Source organism: Pseudophryne corroboree, chromosome 7 (assembly GCF_028390025.1).
Source record: "Pseudophryne corroboree isolate aPseCor3 chromosome 7, aPseCor3.hap2, whole genome shotgun sequence".
Taxonomy (NCBI): domain Eukaryota; kingdom Metazoa; phylum Chordata; class Amphibia; order Anura; family Myobatrachidae; genus Pseudophryne; species Pseudophryne corroboree.
The window spans coordinates 17,379,918-17,401,064 of record NC_086450.1 but is presented as its reverse complement, the minus strand read 5'-3'; the positions used below and the strand labels follow the sequence as shown (position 1 = coordinate 17,401,064).

Below are 21,147 nucleotides of genomic sequence, written 5' to 3'. Positions count from 1 at the left end.
AGTAAGGGTTATACAGCACTAAATTTCTATCTACTTTTTGCAGTACGAATAGTCAAGTTTAGTGCATATTGCATGTGAGTTTTTGTACATTACTGTGGTTTTCTTCGCAATGCGTCTGAATACGTTAAATAACTGTATAGAACAGAATGCAGTAGATGTACTCCTACATAATTGAAATGTGTTCGTAGTTGATAATATGCTCATATGACTAATATATGACTAATATATAACATGTGACTGACTGCTAGTGTGATTGCTGACTTTATATATGTTTGTCAGTGTTTCTTCTGAGCCTCAATGCTGGTGCTTGGGTTGGGGTCAGATTGATATCACTTTTATACATGTAAAGTGATTACAGTCACAGATTGTGTAGTATACTGTGGAAAGCTGATTGTTTATCATGTCTAAGAGCGGCAAAGGTGACGAGGTTACATTAACAGTAACACCAACACTCATAACATGTTTATCCTGCAAGGTGGGGTTATAAACTCAACATCTGGCGCACGATGGGTTATGTGCAAATTGTTTTGCGTTTCAGCAGATTGCAAGGCAGATCACTGTTCAACGACAAATAGATCCACCTTGGGCTGTGTTTGCACAAACCTTATCCAGTATAGCTGATGGGTTGGTCCTTGCAGCTTCAACCTCAGAAATAGGGTACACTATTAACCCATACATGCAGCTCCCAACAGCTTCTACAACTCAATAAGCTGATAAAACAAGGGTAAATATATAATCAAATTCACAGGCTACACAGGATGATACGTCAGATGAGGATAATTCCATATATTCTACTTCACCATATGAAGAACAAATGGAAGGTTTCAGCTCAGAGGATATAGTTGAGTTAATTGGAGCAATGAAGCCTATTCTGTCTCTAGAGGATTCAGCTGAGCCAATAATAAAAACTAAAGCACCCGTGTTTAAACGTCCCAAAACAGTTAGGGATGAATTTCCAGGGTCAGGGGAACTGACGGAAATTATGGAGAAACCTTGGGCTACGCCCAATAGGAAATATAGAATTCCAAATAAATGGGATTCTTACTACCCTTTTCCAGCTGGGGACTGTTTAAAAAGAGAAGTACCTCCTAAGGTAGATACACACGTCATTCGATTAGTGCGAAAATCTATTTTGCCTTTGCCATCTACATCATTAAATTATGTCACAGACAGATAAAATATGTTGTTTTTTTTTTAAACCATCCACTCTTCTGTCAGGGGCAGTCATAAGGCCAGCCATGGCCTCAGCCTGGATGGCAAAAGCGGTAGTTGAATGGGCTGAAGAACTGGAAAATGGGCTCTCAGCACCTACTAGGGAGCAGGAGTCCCATATAGCGCATATGAAACAGGCTGCGCTATTCTTAGAAGAAGCAGCAATGGATATGGGTACGATTGCTTCTAAAGCATCAGTCTTAATGGTAGCTGTTCGCAGAGCAATTTGGCTACGTACATGGAAAGCTGATTCAGAATCCATGAAGGTTCTGGAAGCTTTGCCTTTTGTTGGGAACATTCTTTTTGGGAAGGAACTGACAGATATTCTGGAGTCAGAAGCTGAATCCAAGAAGGTCAGGTTTCCTGCCAGTTATAACCCTAAGCCTAAGGGTTTGGGATTTCGGTGGCAAGGTAAAACAAAAGGTAAAAATTAATCAAAGCAAACCCAGTACAATAAGTCTGGTAAAGCAAAGAAGCAATGGGCCACCAGAGGGCCAGCTTCCAAACCAGAACAGAAACCATCAGCCTGATGGTGCGGGCCTCCACTTGGGGGACTCCAAGGTAGGGGGCCGTCGTCTTCAGTTTGCACACATATGGCATCAGTCGACAACAGACGCTTGGGTGCAAGAAGTGGTATCTCTGGGTTATGTTTTCCCTTTCAAGAAGCAACCTCCTCAAAGGTTTTTTGCAGCAGCCCATCTCATATAGAGGCGAAGGCCAGGGCTCTGCAAGAAGCAGTTCAGTCTGGGGTAATTATTCCAGTATCCCCGGCACAACGGGGGTAGGGTTTTTACTCCAACCTATTTTTGGTCCAGAAGCCAAATGGGTCATTTCGGCCCATTTTTAATCTCAAAATGTTAAACAAATACATTTGGGTCCCACGGTTCCACATAGAGACATTACGCTCCATAGTTTTGGCCATGAAACCAGGGGATTACATGGTATCTCTGGATATACAGGATGCTTACCTGCATGTGCCAATAGCATTGTCCCATCAGTGTTCCTCAGGTTCGCTGTCCTCCAGCAACACTTTCAATTCCAGGCATTACCCTTTGGGTTAGCCACGGCCCCCATAGTATTTACCAAGATCATGGTGGTTATGGCAGCTTATCTCCGCAAACAGGGGATAAGAATTTTCTCATACCTCAACGATCTTTTAATCCTGGCACAATCCCAGGAATTGCTCTTGAGCCATCTCCAACAGACAATAATTTGTCTACAGAAACATGGATGGCTCATAAATTGGGCAAAGTCGTCTCTGATTCCGTCACAACGGATGATTCACTTGGGGGCTGTATTGGATTCAAGTCTGCAGAAATAATTTTTACCTTTGGAAAAGATATCCAATGTGCAGTTAATGACTCAGGAAATGTTTGTACAGTCAAACAATATCAATTCACGCAGCAATGCGAGTGATGCTGTTGATGGTGTCAACATTCAACATGGTGGAATATGCACAATTCCACTCAAGACCACTGCAACATCTGATTCTGACCAGATGGAATGGAGTACATCAGACAATAAAGAAACGATGGTACTTCCAGTAATGGTAAAAAGGTCATTAGCCTGGTGGCTACAGACATCCCATCTAGACAAGGGGGGGGAGACCCTATTGGATATCAGATTGGGAGATCCTGACAACGGATGCCAGTCTACAAGACTGGGGAGCAGTGTCCGAAAAAATGATGGTTCCAGGGACAATGGACCATAGAAGAAAGTTGCCTGCCAATAAACCTGTTAGAAATTCGGGCCATATACATGGCACTGATTCAGGCAAAGGACATTCTGCAAGGAAAACCAGTCCAGATCTACTCGGACAATGCAACGGCAGTAGTGTACCTCAGCCATCAGGGAGGAACTCGCAACCAAAGGGCAATGATGGAGGTAAGTCACATACTAAAGTGGGCAGAACTCCATCTTCCAGCATTGTCCGCAGTGTTTGTTCCAGGAGTCCTAAACTGGGAAGCGGACTTTCTCAGTCGACACACCATTCGAGCAACCGAATGGGCTCTACACCCGGTAGTATTTCAGACTCTAGTAGACAAGTGGGGGTTGCCAGAGATAGATCTCATGGCATCCCGTCTGCACAACAAAGTTCCGGCATACGGGTCAAGAACAAAAGATCCCGGAGCGATCCTTGTGGACGCACTGTCTGAAATGGTACTTTCATCTGGCTTATCTGTTTCCTCCAATCTCCCTGCTACCCAGGGTAGTGAGGAAAATAAAGTAAGCAAAAGGTGCCGTGATTCTAATAGCTCCGGCTTGGCCCAGAAGGCATTGGTACATAGATCTGCAGAGAATGTCGATGGATGCTCCAATTCTGCTCCCTCAACGTCCAGATCTACTAATGCAGGGTCCTTGTTATCACAGGCATCTGGATCGGCTGTCTTTAACGGCATGGCTGTTGAAACCTCTATCCTGAAGTTAAGAGGTTTTTCACAACAGGTAATTCAAACTATGCTCAGAGCAAGGAAACCTTCCTCAGCTCGCATTTATCACTGAATATGGCAAGCCTATATTCATTGGTGCAGTGAAAGAAGTATGGATCCAAGATCTTTCAGAGTATCCAGAATCTTAGATTTCCTTCAGCAGCAATGGATAAGGGTTTGAAGGTGGCTTCCTTGAGAGTTCAAGTTTTAGCATTGACTGTGTGGTTTCAAAAGAAAATTGCCAATTTACAGGATGTGCGTACTTTTTTCCAGGGAATGCTGCGCATTCAACCACCTTTTGTTCCTCCTGCAGTACCTTGGGATTTAAGTCTAGTTCTCAAAGCCCTTCAAGGGGCAGCGTTTGAACCACTTAAGAAAGTGGATCTTAAATGGTTGACAGCTAAAGTACTCTTTCTACTGACTATGGCATCAGCTAGAAGAGTGTCAGATTTAGGAGCGCTGTCATGTAAGTCTCCTTTTCTGATTTTTTTTATCCAGATAAAGCAGTTCTCAGAACTAAGTCTGGTTATCTTCCAAAGGTGGTCTCGAAGTTTCACCTTAACGAAGAAATTGTAGTCCCGTCTTTTCCGGTATCGGGACTTTCTGCGGGAGAAGCGTCGCTGGACGTAGTCCGTGCATTAAGAATCTACGTAGTTCATACCAGTGCCATCAGAAAGACAGATTCTCTCTTCATTCTCTACGGATTTCACAAGAGGTGATGGCCTGCTACTAAACAGACGCTAGCAAGAAGGCTTCGAATAACTATTTCAGAAGCATATTCTCGAGCTGATCTCCCTGTTCCGGCTAATGTCTCTGCTCACTCTACACGTAAGGTAGGTCCTTCATGGGCAGCACAACATGGTGCTTCAGCAGAACAGATATGTAAGGCAGTCACATGGTCTTCCATTAACACATTCATTAGACATTATGCCTTTGTTACCTTTGCCTCTGTGACGCTGAATTCGGGCGAAAGGTTCTCCTGTCTAATCAGGAGCGTCCCCACCACTAAAAATTGCTTTGGGAAGTCCCAAGTTATCCTGTGGATAACCTGTGGACCCTGCCGGAGAAATATACGTTATGGTAAGAACTTACTGTTGATAACGGTATTTCTCCTATGTCCACAGGTTTCCACAGGGATCCCACCCTGACGCACCTGATTTGATAATCTTTATACTCATTAACCTCTTCCCTCTTGCGTGGAAGGGTGTGCATGTGTGTTCTTCTCGCCTGAATAGGGTTCTGCATAATGCTCCTGCCTAAATGCTTTGGAAACAACTGATTTGACGGAGTCGGTGGGCAGGATTATATGGGCGAGCCCGTTGCATCCTGGGAGGCCAGAAAGCTTGTGATCGTTTGGTGCCAAACCGCTGTCGCTCCATCATATCCCAATGTTATCCTGTGGAAACCTGTGGACATAGAAGTAATACCGTTATCAACGGTAAGTTCTTACCATAACATATGTATGTGTATATATAATGTGTGTATGTATGTATGTATGTATGTATGTGATATATATATATATATATATATATATATATATGTATATATATATATATGTATATATATATATTAAATATATATTATACAGTGTATATCTCAGCAGTAACTGTTTATTTTTTCTTCCTGTCACCATGACCAGTGAAAGAAGGTCAGACTTGTCTCAATGATAAATAGTTCCCATATTCTCCTGCTAATTCATTATGGTCTATTTTTAGCAGAAAGAGACAAATTGGCCCTCAGAGTCCCTCGCACTGTGCATAGGGCTGACAGTATCAGTTTCTCCTGATATAGAGCGTCTCTGGAGTGTGTGGTACAGTATGTGGCGCCATGGTCGCTACAGCCTACCCAGGTCCTCATTGGCTATGAGCCTTGCCAGCAAAAATGAGTACCCATCTGCCGATAGGTATTGATGTATTGGCTGGGGAACAGCTGGCAGGGAGGGTTCTGAGTTATCCGCAGCATTAGGTTCTGGTGACCCAGCTGGCAATCGTCCTACCTCAGTGTCCGTAACTGGAATAGTCATTACCGCCGACTGCTGTAAAGGCAAAGAGTAAGCAGGTCACATGGGTGTGGTGCTGCCATTTTGTTTGGCTTTGCTTCGGAACAGCCTCTCTATTCACCGATTTTGCATAATTATCCATAAAGTCTCCCAATGCCTGGGGGCTGTCTGATGGAATGCAGATATGTGAGCAGTGTAAGAGGGCCAGCTTCTGCTGACAATGGTGCTACTGCAACACCCTACTATTCCATAGTGTCACTCCTCATAGGGCTTCATAAAGAAGTGACTACCATTTTGAATTTCCAGCTAGATAGATTGGTTCAGTGGCCTTCTCAGCATCACCAGAGACGACTTCTGCTGCTGAAGCTCTTACCGGAGACGTTTCCTACTTTGCAAGCATCAGCATTTGCAAAAGTTTCCCCTGGCAACGGCTGTTTAGCTAGGTCCAAAAAGTTTTGCTTTTCAGAATGTGCCATCATACCATAGGAATTGATCTCGAGTTTCCTGTGAGTGAAGTCTGGTCTGAGAGGGATCTTTGTAATCCTTCTCTGGTTGGCTATAGTGACATATGCCCAACTTTTTCTGTGACTATACCAGGAAGTAAAGAAAAAAATATACCCCATTTCTGCTGCGCGGTACACTGGGCTCCACAGGGAATGACAATGGGGGTGTAGAGTAGGATCTTGATCCGAGGCACCAACAGGCTCAGAGCTTTGACCTTCTTCCCAGAATGCATAGCGCCGCCTCCTCTATAACCCCGCCTCCGTGCACAGGAGCTCAGTTTTGTAGTTGGTGCCATGCAGTAAGCATCTGCTCCAGCAGCCCTGAGAAGAAGCTTTTAAAGAAAATTGAAGACTTCAAGGGCTGCAGCAGAGACATTGACTGTGTTAGATGTCAGTCAGACATCTCCTGCTGCAGCTCCATCACCTCCCCCAGCGGCGCTGTACACTCCGCGCCCTGGTTGCTGGGTACCTACAGCGGAGGCACCGTTTTCTTCCAGTTAGTCACAAACACCACTGCTGCTCTCCAGGATCGCGTCGCCGCACTCAGGGAGGAGGTAAGTGGAACCTGGGGATTATATGGTCTCCTTGGACATACAGGATGCTTACCTGCATATTCCCATTGCAGTGTCGCATCAGTAGTACCTGAGGTTTGCGGTTGGCAACCTCCATTACCAATTTCGGGCGTTACCTTTTGGTTTGACCACGGCTCCGCGAGTCTTCACCAAGGTCATGCCGGTAATGACGGCTGTGCATCCTCCGTCAAGGGGTCAGGATCCTACCGTACCTGGACGACTTGTTGATCCTGGCGAAATCCCCAGAAATTCTCCTACGCCATCTGGATCTGACTATCCAGTTTCTGCAAGCCCACGGGTGGCTCATCAAGTGGAAGAAATCTTCCCTGGTACCTGCTCAGAGCATGGTGCACCTGGCTGCGTTGTTGGACACTCACAACCAGCGGTTGTTCTTGTCTCAGGAGAAAGTACTGAAGCTTCAGGACAGGATTCGATGCTTCCTATCTCGTCCGCAAGTGTCGATACATTCGGCAATGCAAGTGCTAGGTCTCATGGTGTCGGCTTTCGACATGGTGGAGTACGCTCAATTCCATTCCCGCCCTCTGCAGAAGCTGATTCTTGCCAAGTGGGACGGCCTGCCTCACCGGATCAGGTCTCAAATGATCTCCTTGTCTCCGGAGGTCCGTCTGTCACTGAGCTGGTGGCTTCAGGACCAACGATTGAGCAGGGGTCGTCCCTTCTGGATCTCCAACTGGGTTCTTCTGATGACTGATGCCAGTCTGATAGGTTGGGGCGTGGTGTTGGAGCAACACTCCCTTCACTGTCGGTGGACCAAGGAGGAATCTCTCCTCCCGATAAACATTCTGGAATTGCGGGCGGTGTTCAACTCATTGAACTTGGCCCAGCATTTAATACAGAACAGACCTGTTCAAGTACAGTCGGACAATGCCACCACGGTGGCGTACATCAATCATCAAGGCGGCACTCGAAGCCGCATGGCAATGAGGGAAGTATCACGGATTCTTCAGTGGGCGGAACGCCATCTGCCATCCATATCGGCAGTGTTCATTCCTGGGGTCCTAAACTGGGAAGCAGACTTTCTCAGTCGTCAGGACGTACACGCCGGAGAATGGAGCCTCCATCCAGATGTGTTTCAACTCCCCGTGGACAAGTGGGGCCTTCTAGATGTGGACCTGATGGCATCTTGACACAATCACAAGGATCCGGTCTTCGGAGCAAGGACAAGGGATCCTCAAGCAGCGTTCGTGGACGCACTGGCAATTCCATGGAACTTTCGCCTGCTATATGTGTTCCCTCCTGTGTCACTCCTACCCAGAGTAATAAGGAAGTTCAAGCAAGAAGGAGGAATCCTACTTCTGATCGCTCCAGCATGGCCCAGACGGCATTGGTTCTCAGACCTTCAGGGTCTCATGATTGAGCGTCCCTTTCTACTTACACAGCGCCGAGATCTCCTTGTTCAAGGCCCCTGTGTATATCAGGATTTAGCCCGATTAGCTTTGACGGAGTGGCTCTTGAAGCTTCCATCTTAAGGGTCAAAGGATTTTCTGAGGCGGTCATTCAAACCATGTTGAAGGCCCGGAAACCGGCTTCTGCTCCGATTTACCATAGGGCCTGGAATTCTTACTTTGCTTGGTGCGCATCTAACAATCATGACACTTACAAATTTAGTACGGCCAAACTTTTGGCCTTTCTACAACAGGGCCTGGACTTGGGCCTTCGTCTGGCCTCCATCAGGGCTCATATTTCTGGCCTGTCGGTTTGGTTCCAGAGAAAAATTGCAACTTTACCCTATGTTCATACATTTACTCAGGGTGTGTTGCGGATTCAACCTCCTTACGTCCCGCCGGTGGCTCCTTGGGACTAGTCATGGTTCTGGAGGCGTTGCAAGGGTCTCTGTTTGAGCCTCTTGAATCGGCAGACCTTAAGTGGCTTTCTCTTAAGGTGTTGTTTCTGCTGGCTATTGCCTCTGCCAGACGGGTGTCGGATTTGGGTGCTTTGTCATGTAAGTCACCATATCTGATTTTTCACCGTGACCGGGCGTTTCTTAGAACACGTCCCGGGTACCTACCTAAGGTGGTGTCTTCTTTCCACCTTAATCAGGAGATTGTGGTTCCGGCCTTTGCCTCTCCTGAATTGTCTTCCAAAGAGCGGTTTTTGGATGTGGTACGGGCTCTCCGTATCTATGTGAAGAGAACTGCATCCCTTCGGAAGTCTATTTCTCTCTTTGTACTGTTTGGTTTTCACAAACGTGGCTGGCCTGCTCACAAGCAGACCCTGGCCAGATGGATTAGAATGGTGATTGCACATGCTTATGTACAGGCTGGTCGTCCAGCTCCTGCTACTATTAAGGCCCATTCTACTCGGTCTGTTGGACCTTCAAGGGTCGCACCACGGCGTGCCGCCCAAGAACAATTGTGCAAGGCAGCTACGTGGTCCTCAGTGAACACGTACATAAGGTTCTATGCCTTTGATACATCCGCCTCCCAGGATGCTTCCTTTAGATGCCAGGTTCTTGTGCCCGCTACAGTGCGTCCCCTCCCATAAGGAACTGCTTTAGGACATCCCCAATGTAATTTCCTGTGGAGCCCAGTGTACCCCGCAGCAGAAAACGAGATTTATGGTAAGAACTTACCATTGTTAAATCTATTTCTGCGAGGTACACTGGGCTCCACAGGGCGCCCACCCTGACGCACTTAGCTTCTTTGGGTTGGTATGGTATTAGCCGCTGACACTTTCTCCTGTCATGAGAATGTGGTGTATGTGGCTACTAACAGTTGTCGTCTCTTTTCCTGCTACTGCATTGGACTGGTTAACAAAAACTGAGCTCCTGTGCAGGGAGGCGGGGTTATAGAGGAGGCGGCGCTATGCATTCTGGGAAGAAGGTCAAAGTTTTGAGCCTGTTGGTGCCTCGGATCAAGATCCTACTCTACACCCCCAATGTCATTCCCTGTGGAGCCCAGTGTACCTCGCAGAAAGAGATTTAACAACGGTAAGTTCTTACCATAAATCTCGTTTTCTTACTGATCCTAGGATTGGCGATTATTGTACAGTAATCAGGGTCCTTGTGACCTCACATTGGTAAATACCCTCCAAAAAATATTCCTTATTGCCTTGATATGCGGAAATAATGAACGTTCATTTTTTTCAGGGCATAACGTTATTTTTAACAAATTTTCCCCTTTATACTTTGTCCTGTTTCTATTTTTTTCTTTCAACACTGAAAGCATTTGTAGACAGCAGCAAACCACTTTATATAACAGTTCATGTTAAGGGGTCGATGCAATTCGCCACGAGCCCTGAAATGTGTCATTGCAACGGCGTGGAAAAACCAGCAACAGCACATCAGCTTACCCTAAAATAACAGGACGTAGCACTTCAGCGGCTGGAAAAAAATCCATGAACTCTGGCCTCTACGGTAAATAATCATTTTATTTATATACTGTAGCTCTTTTCTCCAGCAGAGCTCAAAGTTGCTTTACAAGCATGAAAAACCTAGCACAGAGGTTCAGCAACCGGAAAACAAACCGAAAAACAGTGAACATAAGGGCTGAATCAGAGATGGCCGGAGCAGCCGCGTCTATCTGATCTGCACATGCGTACTGTCCGCAAGTGTGCGCGTGACCCTTCTCCTTGCGGCAGGATGTGGCCGCAAGATGATTGAGAGCGGCTGGCGTTCAGGGGGCAGCATTCCGAGGGTGTAGTGGGCCAAACGGGGCCATGTCACAGTTTTTTCGGGGTGGCTGCGTGACGTCACATGCAACTGCTCCTATAAAAAAATGGCTGCGGACTGCCTTACAGAGCAGCCAGGCTGTGCTGGCAGGGGTCGTCCTTAAATCAAGGCGTCCTCAATTTAAAAGCTGGACGGCTTTGCTCTGTGCTGGGCGGCCCTCATCCTGTGAGGAGGTGGATGCAGATCTTGCTGCGTATGAAGCCTTAGTGTACATAATGAACTTTTTTGCAGAGTTGGTGCAGTCAATTTGGGTAATAAATTCCACAGGTTTCATGAAGGTTCCAGGTGAGGCAGCCATTTTGGGCACGCTACAGAGGTTACCCTGGGTGGAATAGGCAATGCCTAGAGGATGGGTGAATTGCAGTGTACCAGAGTTAGAAGCAGAACCATAACATAACCATCAGTTCCAGGTATTGTTCATCTTACCACTGGTGTACCAGGTGAGGCAGACATCTTGGGTGCACTACAAAAGTTACAATGTGTGAGATAAACCATACAAGGAACTAAGACATAATCAGGTGACTAAAACATGTGTAGTACGATACGCACTGAACGGTTGGTTCCACGTATTGTGCCAAGAAAGAACCATCTGAGGCAGCCATGTTGGGTGCACTACATGGGTTACATCTGGCAGGGGGCGCAGTTAGCAGAAGTAGAACTGTCAGTTGATGGGGAAGGAGGAGAAAAAACAGAAAGGCAGGAAACGGCAGTATTAAAGCAATGGTGACCACACTAAATTTAGTTTCGTTTCAGATTCCAGAGTAGTCCAAAATCCAAAGCCAGTTATAGTTCTATGTCCTTGGAATGACATCTTTAGAATGCAGCCTTCAGAAATACAGGCAAGGCCCGCATTTATATGCGCTTCTTGCATGGTGAGCTGGATTGTGGGTCGTTCAGTCAATCCTTACATTGTAAAGCTATCAGCGTTCATCAAATTATCGCTGTCAAGCATGGTAGCATCTCTTTCCCAGGTAAGTACTATGCGATAGTCATTATATCACCATTGCTAGGGCCAATTAGAGAGAGAAGATAGAGGTAAGAGATAACGGACCACTACAACAGCAGTAAGAGCCGCTTGATGAAGCGGTGGTAAAGCCATAAGCGGTGGTGAAGTTTCTTTGCTACACTTTTTGATTATAAAGAAGATTATTTTACTTTGTTTCAGGTAAGAAGGCTTCAGGGGTGTTATCATTCTTTCGAGGCACGGGTGGGAAGAGCCCAAACTTATCCGCTCAGAGAAAAGAAACATTACGGGGTGCTGACAGCGCCTATTATCAAGTAGGGCAGATGGGCAGAGAAGGTGTAGAGAGCCAAGGAGCTGAACCTCAAGGTGCTGTATCCACTAAATGCGAAAAGTCTCTTTATTTCCTTAGACATCTAAGATTTTATTTTTTAAATATTAATATATTAAGATCTTGTTATCCAAACGAGGTTTGCTGTTGGTGCTGATGATGCAGATAGTGAATGAGAAAAAGTAAAAAAAGGAAACTCCAATATAAAGTCATCTAATAGGTAGTAGCACCGGCATGTGTGGCGGTTCCTGCATCACGGCGTGAGTCTGTCCGTGTCAGGGGAGATGCAGCATGATTCTTACACTAGAGTGTCACCTCCTAACACCTGGTGGAAATGCCAGGGCTGTGACTAGGGTTGTGCGGGTGGTGCGTCTGACATCATTCCAGTATGTCCTTCAAATGTTTTATTGGGTTCAGAGTGGTGACTGAGAAGGGTTGGTGATCTGGATTGCAGTGTCAGGCTTAGCAAAGTATGTAGTGGCCATGCATGCCCCCTAAATGTGGGCATTGACATCCTGGTAATTACATAATGGTATTGGGGCTCATTGCCAAACATTACTTCACTGACCAGATGGGTGTTGGGTGATGAGCCCCAATACCATTATGTAGAGTTTACCATTGGCCTTGCCTTGTAAGAGAATGATGCTACCTGAAACCACGCCAAGAGAATGATTTCTTTCAATGGTACAGAACTCCCATAACCCTTCAGTATTGGAAACAAACAATCGCTGTTATGCACTGAAACCTATCTGTGATGTTCTGCGGTGTGGTGTTGGATCATTGGGGGATCGCTCGCTGCAGTTTATCGCAGCGCAGCGATCGGGTTGGAATTGCGCGGCGCTGGAGCATGCCGGATGGCCAAAGTCCGTTGTTAAGTAGCGATCGCCTCTGCCTGATTGACAGGCAGAGGCGGTCACAGGTCGGGAGGGGGCTGGACGGTGGCATTAAGCCGCCGTTCAGGGGGCGCGGTCCGGCAGACGTGGCTGGACCGTTGGGGGGGGGGGGGGTGCGGGCCATGGCGGCTGCGTGGTATCTCACGCAGCCGCTGCGGCCAGTGGCAGCGACGATCAACTCCCAGCCAGCCGCAGGAGCTGCGCTGGCCGGGAGTTACTCCACAAATACAAAAGCATCGCCGCTGTGCGATGCTTTTGTATTTGTGCGTGGGGGCCCGGACTGACATGCGGGGCGGACTAGCCCTGTGCTGGGCATCCCCCCGCAAGTCAGGGAAGATGATCGTAGCTGTGCTAAATTTAGCACAGCTACAATCAACTCGGAATGACCCCCATTGTGTGATGAAACTTGTTGCGCACAGCGCAGGTTCCTGCTTATAGGCACTTGATTGCCAGTCACTTAACTGTTTTGCACAAAGGTAAGCAGGGTGTCACATCCCTGGAGTAAGCACTAGCGGTACCTGACTTACTGGCTGTTTATCATCTACGCGTTTCATCAGAACACACACGTTTCATCAGGACATCACCATAAATGCTGCTTCTCATGAAATATTAGCAAAGTATCTCTTCTTGAACACTGAAACTCCTGCAACTCCACTTAGAAAAAAGAAAGCTCTTTTTTGGGTGGCACGCTTGACACTATACTATCCGCAGGTTTGTAATTGTGTACACAGAAAAAGTTATTATTGTGAAAACGTCACTTTTAATATTGCCATTTCTCTAACGTCCTAGTGGATGCTGGGGACTCCGTAAGGACCATGGGGAATAGACGGGCTCCGCAGGAGACATGGGCACTTTAAGAAAGAATTTAGATTCTGGTGTGCTCTGGCTCCTCCCTCTATGTCCCTCCTCCAGACCTCAGTTTGAATCTGTGCCCGGACGAGCTGGGTGCTGTTCAGTGAGCTCTCCTGAGCTTGCTGTAAAAAAGTATTTTGTTAGGTTTTTTATTTTCAGGGAGCTCTACTGGCAACAGACTCCCTGCATCGTGGGACAGAGGGGAGAGGAGCAGCCCTACTCTCTGAAGCTAGGTCCTGCTTCTTAGGCTACTGGACACCATTAGCTCCAGAGGGATCGTACACAGGATCTCACCCTCGTCGTCCGATCCCAGAGCCGCGCCGCCGTCCCCCTCGCAGAGCCGGAAGACAGAAGCCAGGTGAGTATGAGAAGCAAGAAGACTTCGAAATCGTCGGCAGAAGACTCCGTTCTTCACATGAGGTACCTCACATACTCCGGTCACTGTAAGGGTGCAGGGCGCAGGGGGGGGGCGCCCTGGGCAGCATATGGACCTCTGTTGGCAAAAGTACTCATATATACAGTTGGGCACTGTATATATGTATGAGCCCCCGCCAAAAAGATATGTATTTTAGCGGGACAGAAGCCCGCCGTCGAGGGGGCGGGGCTTCTCACTCAGCACTCACCAGCGCCATTTTTTCTCCACAGCTCCGCTGAGAAGAAGCTCCCCAGGCTCTCCCCTGCAGATCACTGTAGAAAAGGGTAAAAGGAGAGGGGGGGCACATAATTAGGCGCTAAAAACACAATATACAGCAGCTACTGGGTTAACATTAAGTTACTGTGTTATTCCTGGGTTATATAGCGCTGGGGTGTGTGTTGGCATACTCTCTCTCTGTCTCACCAAAGGGCCTTGTGGGGGAACTGTCTTCAAAAAAGGCATTCCCTGTGTGTGTGGTGTGTCGGTACGCTTGTGTCGACATGTCTGATGAGGAAGGCTATGTGGAAGCAGAGCGGGAGCAAATGAATGTGGTGTCTCTGCCGACGGCACCGACACCTGATTGGATGGATATGTGGAAGGTTTTAAATTATAATGTTAATTCCTTGCATAAAAGGTTAGACAAAGCTGAAGCCTCAGGACAGTCAGGGTCCCAACCCATGCCTGATCCTATGTCGCAGATGCCGTCAGGGTCTCATAAGCGCCCACTATCCCAAATTATTGACACGGATACCGACATGGATTCTGACTCCAGTGTCGATTACGCTGATGCAAAGTTACAGCCACAATTGGCTAAATCCATCCGTTATATGATTATAGCAATTAAGGATGTGTTGCACATCACAGAGGAAACCCCAGTCCCTGACAGGAGGATTTCATATGTATGGGGAAAAGAAGCCGCAGGTAACTTTTCCCCCCTCACACGAGCTCAATGAGTTATGTGAAAAGGCTTGGGAATCTCCAGATAAAAAACTGCAGATTTCCAAAAGGATTCTTATGGCGTATCCTTTCCCGCCAACGGACAGGTTACGCTGGGAATCCTCCCCTAGGGTGGACAAAGCTTTGACACGCTTATCCAAGAAGGTAGCCCTGCCGTCACAGGATACGGCTACCCTCAAAGATGCTGCGGATTCGCAAACAGGAGGTTACCCTGAAGTCCATTTATACACATTCAGGTACCTTACTGAGGCCGGCAATCGCGTCGGCTTGGGTGTGTAGTGCTGTAGCAGCATGGACGGATACCTTATCTGAGGAACTTGATACCTTAGACAAGGATACTATATTAATGACCCTGGGGCATATTAAAGACGCTGTCCTTTATATGAGAGATGCTCAGAGAGACATTAGCCTACTAGGTTCTAGAATAAATGCTATGTCGATTTCTGCCAGAAGGGTCCTGTGGACTCGGCAATGGACAGGTGATGCCGACTCAAAAAGGCACATGGAGGTTTTACCTTACAAGGGTGAGGAATTGTTTGGGGAGGGTCTCTCGGACCTGGTCTCCACAGCTACGGCTGGAAAGTCAAATTTTTTGCCATATGTTTCCTCACAGCCTAAGAAAGCACCGTATTACCAAATGCAGTCCTTTCGATCACAGAAAAACAAGAAAGTCCGAGGTGCGTCCTTTCTTGCCAGGGGCAGGGGCAGAGGAAAGAAGCTGCACAACACAGCTAGTTCCCAGGAACAGAAGTCCTCCCTGGCTTCCACTAAATCCACCGCATAACGCTGGGGCTCCACAGGTGGAGCTAGGCCCGGTGGGGGCGCGTCTCCGAAATTTCAGCCACAAGTGGGTTCACTCCCAGTTGGATCCCGGGGCAATAGATATTGTGTCTCAGGGATACAAGCTGGAATTCGAAGAGATGCCCCCTCACCGATACCTCAAGTCGGCCCTGCCAGCTTCCCCCTTAGAGAGGGAAATAGTGTTAACTGCAATTCACAAATTGTATCTACAACAGGTGGTGGTCAAGGTTCCCCTCCTTCAACAAGGAAAGGGTTATTATTGGACCATGTTTGTGGTACCGAAACCGGACGGTTCGGTCAGACCCATATTGAATTTAAAATCCCTGAACATGTACCTAAAACGGTTCCGGTTCAAGATGGAATCGCTGAGAGCGGTCATTGCAAGCCTGGAAGTGGGGGATTTTATGGTGTCTCTGGACATAAAGGATGCATACCTTCATGTCCCCATTTATCCACCTCATCAGGCGTACCTCAGATTTGTGGTACAGGATTGTCATTACCAATTTCAGACGTTGCCATTTGGTCTCTCCACGGCTCCGAGAATATTTACCAAGGTAATGGCGGAAATGATGGTACTCCTGCGGAAGCAAGGGGTCACGATTATCCCATATTTGGACGATCTCCTCATAAAAGCGAGGTCAAGAGAGCAGTTGCTGATCAGCGTAGCACGTTCTCTGGAAGTGTTACGGCAACACGGCAGGTGTCAGTGCATCACTGCACTCGAGTCCTGGGAATGATGGTGGCATCATACGAGGCCATTCCCTTCGGCAGGTTCCATGCGAGGACCTTGCAATGGGACTTACTGGACAAATGGTCCGGATCACATCTTCAGATGCATCGGTTAATCACCCTATCCCCCAGGACCAGGGTGTCTCTCCTGTGGTGGCTGCAGAGTGCTCATCTTCTCGAGGGCCGCAGATTCGGCATTCAGGACTGGGTCCTGGTGACCACGGATGCAAGCCTCCGAGGGTGGGGAGCAGTCACACAGGGAAGAAATTTCCAAGGTCTGTGGTCAAGTCAGGAGACTTGCCTTCACATCAACATCCTGGAACTAAGGGCCATTTACAACGCCCTACGTCAAGCAGAGACCCTGCTTCGCGGTCAACCAGTTCTGATTCAGTCAGACAACATCACCGCAGTGGCTCATGTAAACCGACAAGGCGGCACAAGGAGCAGGGTGGCGATGGCGGAAGCCACCAGAATTCTTCGCTGGGCGGAGAATCATGTAAGCGCACTGTCAGCAGTGTTCATCCCGGGGGTAGACAACTGGGAAGCAGACTTCTTTAGCAGGCACGACCTCCACCCGGGGGTGTGGGGACTTCATCAAGAAGTCTTCGCACAGGTTGCAAGTCGGTGGGAACTGCCACAGGTGGACATGATGGCATCCCGCCTCAACAAGAAACCACAGCGGTATTGCGCCAGGTCAAGAGACCCTCAGGCGATAGCTGTAGACGCCCTGGTGACACCGTGGGTGTTCCAATCGGTCTATGTATTTCCTCCTCTTCCTCTCATTCCCAAGGTGTTGAGAATCATAAGAAAAAGAGGAGTGAGAACAATACTCATTGTTCCGGATTAGCCAAGAGGGACTTGGTATGCAGATCTGCAAGAAATGCTCACAGAGGACCCGTGGCCTCTTCGTCTAAGACAGGACTTGTTGCAACAAGGGCCCTGTCTGTTCCAAGACTTACCGCGGCTGCGTTTGACGGCATGGCGGTTGAACGCCGGATCCTAGCGGAAAAAGGCATTCCAGATGAGGTCATTCCTACGCTGATAAAGGCTAGGAAGGACGTGACAGCTCAACATTATCACCGTATATGGCGAAAATATGTTGCTTGGTGTGAGGCCAGGAATGCCCCTACGGAGGAATTCCAGCTGGGCCGTTTCCTTCAGTTCCTACAGTCAGGAGTGACTTTGGGCCTAAAATTGGGTTCCATTAAGGTCCAGATTTCGGCCCTATCCATTTTCTTTCAAAAAGAGCTGGCTTCTCTACCTGAAGTTCAGACGTTTGTGAAGGGAGTGCTGCATGTTCAGCCCCCTTTTGTGCCCCCGGTGGCACCTTGGGATCTTAACGTGGTGTTGAGTTTCCTGAAATCCCACTGGTTTGAACCACTCAAAACGGTGGAATTGAAATATCTCACGTGGAAGGTGGTCATGCTACTAGCATTGGCTTCGGCTAGGCGTGTGTCAGAATTAGCGGCTTTGTCACATAAAAGCCCCTATCTGGTTTTCCATGCGGATAGAGCAGAGTTGCGGACCCGTCCACAATTCCTGCCAAAAGTGGTTTCATCTTTTCATATAACCAACCTATTGTGGTGCCTGTGGCTACTACTGACTTGGAGGATTCCGAGTTGCTTGATGTGGTCAGGGCTTTGAAGGTTTATGTAGCCAGAACGGCTAGAGTCAGGAAAACAGACTCTTTGTTTATCCTGTATGCTTCCAACAAGCTTGGTGCGCCTGCTTCAAAGCAAACTATTGCTCGCTGGATCTGTAACACGATTCAGCAGGCTCATTCTGCGGCTGGATTGCTGCTGCCAAAATCAGTTAAGGCCCATTCCACTAGGAAGGTGGGCTCTTCTTGGGCGGCTGCCCGAGGGGTCTCGGCATTACAGCTGTGCCGAGCGGCTACTTGGTCAGGTTCAAACACTTTTGCAAAGTTCTTCAAGTTTGATACCCTGGCTGAGGAGGACCTTGTGTTTGCTCATTCGGTGCTGCAGAGTCATCCGCACTCTCCCGCCCGTTTGGGAGCTTTGGTATAATCCCCATGGTCCTTACGGAGTCCCCAGCATCCACTAGGACGTTAGAGAAAATAAGATTTTACTTACCGGTAAATCTATTTCTCGTAGTCCGTAGTGGATGCTGGGCGCCCGTCCCAAGTGCGGACTTCTTCTGCAATACTTGTATATAGTTATTGCTGCAATAAGGGCTATGTTATGGTTGCGTCAGGGTTGATCTGATGCTCCGTTGTTGTTCATACTGTTGACTGGGTAAAGTTATCACAAGTTATACGGTGTGATTGGTGTGGCTGGTATGAATCTTGCCCTGGATTTCCAAAATCCTTTCCTTGTACGGTCAGCTCTTCCGGGCACAGTTTCTCTAACTGAGGTCTGGAGGAGGGACATAGAGGGAGGAGCCAGAGCACACCAGAATCTAAATTCTTTCTTTAAGTGCCCATGTCTCCTGCGGAGCCCGTCTATTCCCCATGGTCCTTACGGAGTCCCCAGCATCCACTACGGACTACGAGAAATAGATTACCGGTAAGTAAAATCTTATTTTAAAATAGGAGAAAGGAAAGTTCCCCAAAATATTTCAACAAACAAACAAACAAACAATAGCAAACAAAAGAAACACAAAGGCGACCTTCAATATATACATGGTTAGTTAATCGCATCCAAATATAGTTACCACTCTGGTCATAAGGAAGAATACCAAATAGTGTTTGTACATCAATTGATGCACATAAATTCCCGTTGCGAACGCCATTCATCCGCCGCATAATGATCAGTCAACATTATAAGTTGAAAAAAGTTTTTTTTTTTTGGCATCAATAATTAATTGGTTATATTGGTCCCAACCCACCAGTTGGAGGAACAATATAGGTTTGTATCAAACTATTGCTATTCTATTGCTTAGAAAATTTTTATTTGCATAAAATGTAATAGCATTTGACATAGACCGTAAATATGTATCAGAGAATGATTGTCACGGTAGGGTATCCCTAGGGCTCGCCTGATCAGCTACTTTTAAAAGAACATGTGATTTTGATTTAACATAAAAATAAAAAACCCAAGAGCTATGACATGCATTTACCATAACAGAAGCATAAAGAGTGCTGTCACTTCCATCGTTTTTGTTGCTTTCAAAGAAATATATACCATTTGGCTAAAGCAGTGGTCTCCAACCTTAATTGGGGTGTGAGCTACTCGAGAAAAATTAAATCTCCCGAGGAACTACTAAAGTTTTTGAAAAAAATATGCTGTCCTTGAATGGTTGCTGGCGCTCTCTCAGTGTTAAGACTGGACTCGTGGCCCGTGGCGTAGCTATAAATTTAGCACTCTCCTGCCAAAAACTGTTTCTGGCACACCCCTAAATTGCTATATTAAAAGTAAAGAATTAGCGCGTGGCGTAGGCACGCGCGCTCCAAAAAGAGAGTGTGGCCTCACTGCAAGAGCCATGGTATTGCAGGATATTACTACCTTATACCCCAGTTTTGCAACCTGCTTGCCCAGACATTGGCCACCACAGGGAAAAAAAACCTAATTCATGCCCCTTACATTATTTGTTATTTCTCATACGTCCTAGAGGATGCTGGGGACGACATCAAGACGGGATTCGCAGGAGACATGGGCACTCTAAAGACTTTTCATTGGGTGTGAACTGGCTCCTCCCTCTATGCCTCTCCTCCAGACCTCAGTTTTAGAAATGTGCCCTGGATGAACTCTGAGGAGCTCTACTGAGTTTCTCTGAAAAGACTTATGTTAGGTTTTTTATTTTCAGGGAGATCTGCTGGCATCAGACTCCCTGCTTCGTGGGACTGAGGGGGCAGAAGCAGAACCAACTTCCTCAGAGTTTCATGGCTCTGCTTCTGGCTGACAGGACACCATTAGCTCCTGAAGGGAACTGAACGCTAGCCGTGTCTAGATGCTCACTCCCACAGCACGCCATTACCCCCCTCACAGAGCCAGAAGTCAGAAGACAGGTGAGTATGAGAAGAATGATCTTCAATCAAGTAAGTGATGGCTGAGGTGCGGCGCGGCTGGCGGGAGCGCAGCGCGCCATTGCTGCCCACACACACAGCCACTGCAGGGTGCAGGGCGCGGGGGGGGGCACCCTGGGCAGCAAGAAAAATACCTCAAACTGGCTAAAAGGGGGCATAAGATGCCGCTGGCACAGCCCTACCCCCCGCCAGTATAAATAATAAGTCAATATACTGTGTAAGGACGCGCCATTGTGGGGGCGGAGCTTCTTCCTCAGGCAGCCAGCACACTACTCAGTGCCATTTTCTCTCCTCAGGCTGCAGAGAACACGCTGGTCCTCTCCTCCACTTCTGACAAGTACAGGGTGCTATAAAGGGGGGGGCACAAAGCGATTGTGGTGCATTTGATAGTGTATATTACTATTTAAAAGTGCTTTTGAGCTGTGGACATACTGTGTTCACAGGCAATACTGGCGCTGGGTTTGTGAACTGGCTGCTCCTATCCTGTGTCCCTCTGACAGATTTTACTGTGGGTCTGACCCCAAAATAAGTCCCAGTGTGTCTGTGAGTGTGGTGTACACGTGTGAGGCATGTCTGAGGCAGGGAGTTCCTCCCCGGTGGAAGCCATTTTAGGGACACAGAGTTGTAATGTGGTGGCGCTACCGGCACACCAAGAGCCTGCATGGGTGAAAGAGCTACGTGACAGTATGCATCTGATTAACCATAGATTGGATAAGTCTGAATTTAAGGCTGCATGCTGGAGAAAATCTGTGGAAGATGTGATTTTTCAGGATGCTGTTATTCAATGCGGGCGGCCCCTCTGGGTCACATAAGAGAC

At 47.5% G+C, this 21,147-nt stretch overlaps 1 protein-coding gene across 3 annotated transcripts in view; it reads left to right on the top strand.

The window, feature by feature from the left end:
* The window catches only part of PIKFYVE (phosphoinositide kinase, FYVE-type zinc finger containing), a 290,094-nt gene that overhangs the window by 182,907 nt on the left and 86,040 nt on the right, over nt 1-21,147 (top strand). For 2 of the 3 annotated variants that reach the window (XM_063932710.1, XM_063932708.1), the window contains one exon: nt 11,572-11,736. The exons of the other annotated variant lie outside the window; for it this stretch is intronic. In XM_063932710.1, the coding sequence (XP_063788780.1) occupies nt 11,572-11,736 (165 nt within the window). The remainder of the gene's footprint in view (nt 1-11,571; nt 11,737-21,147) is intronic. 3 annotated transcript variants of the gene reach the window in all.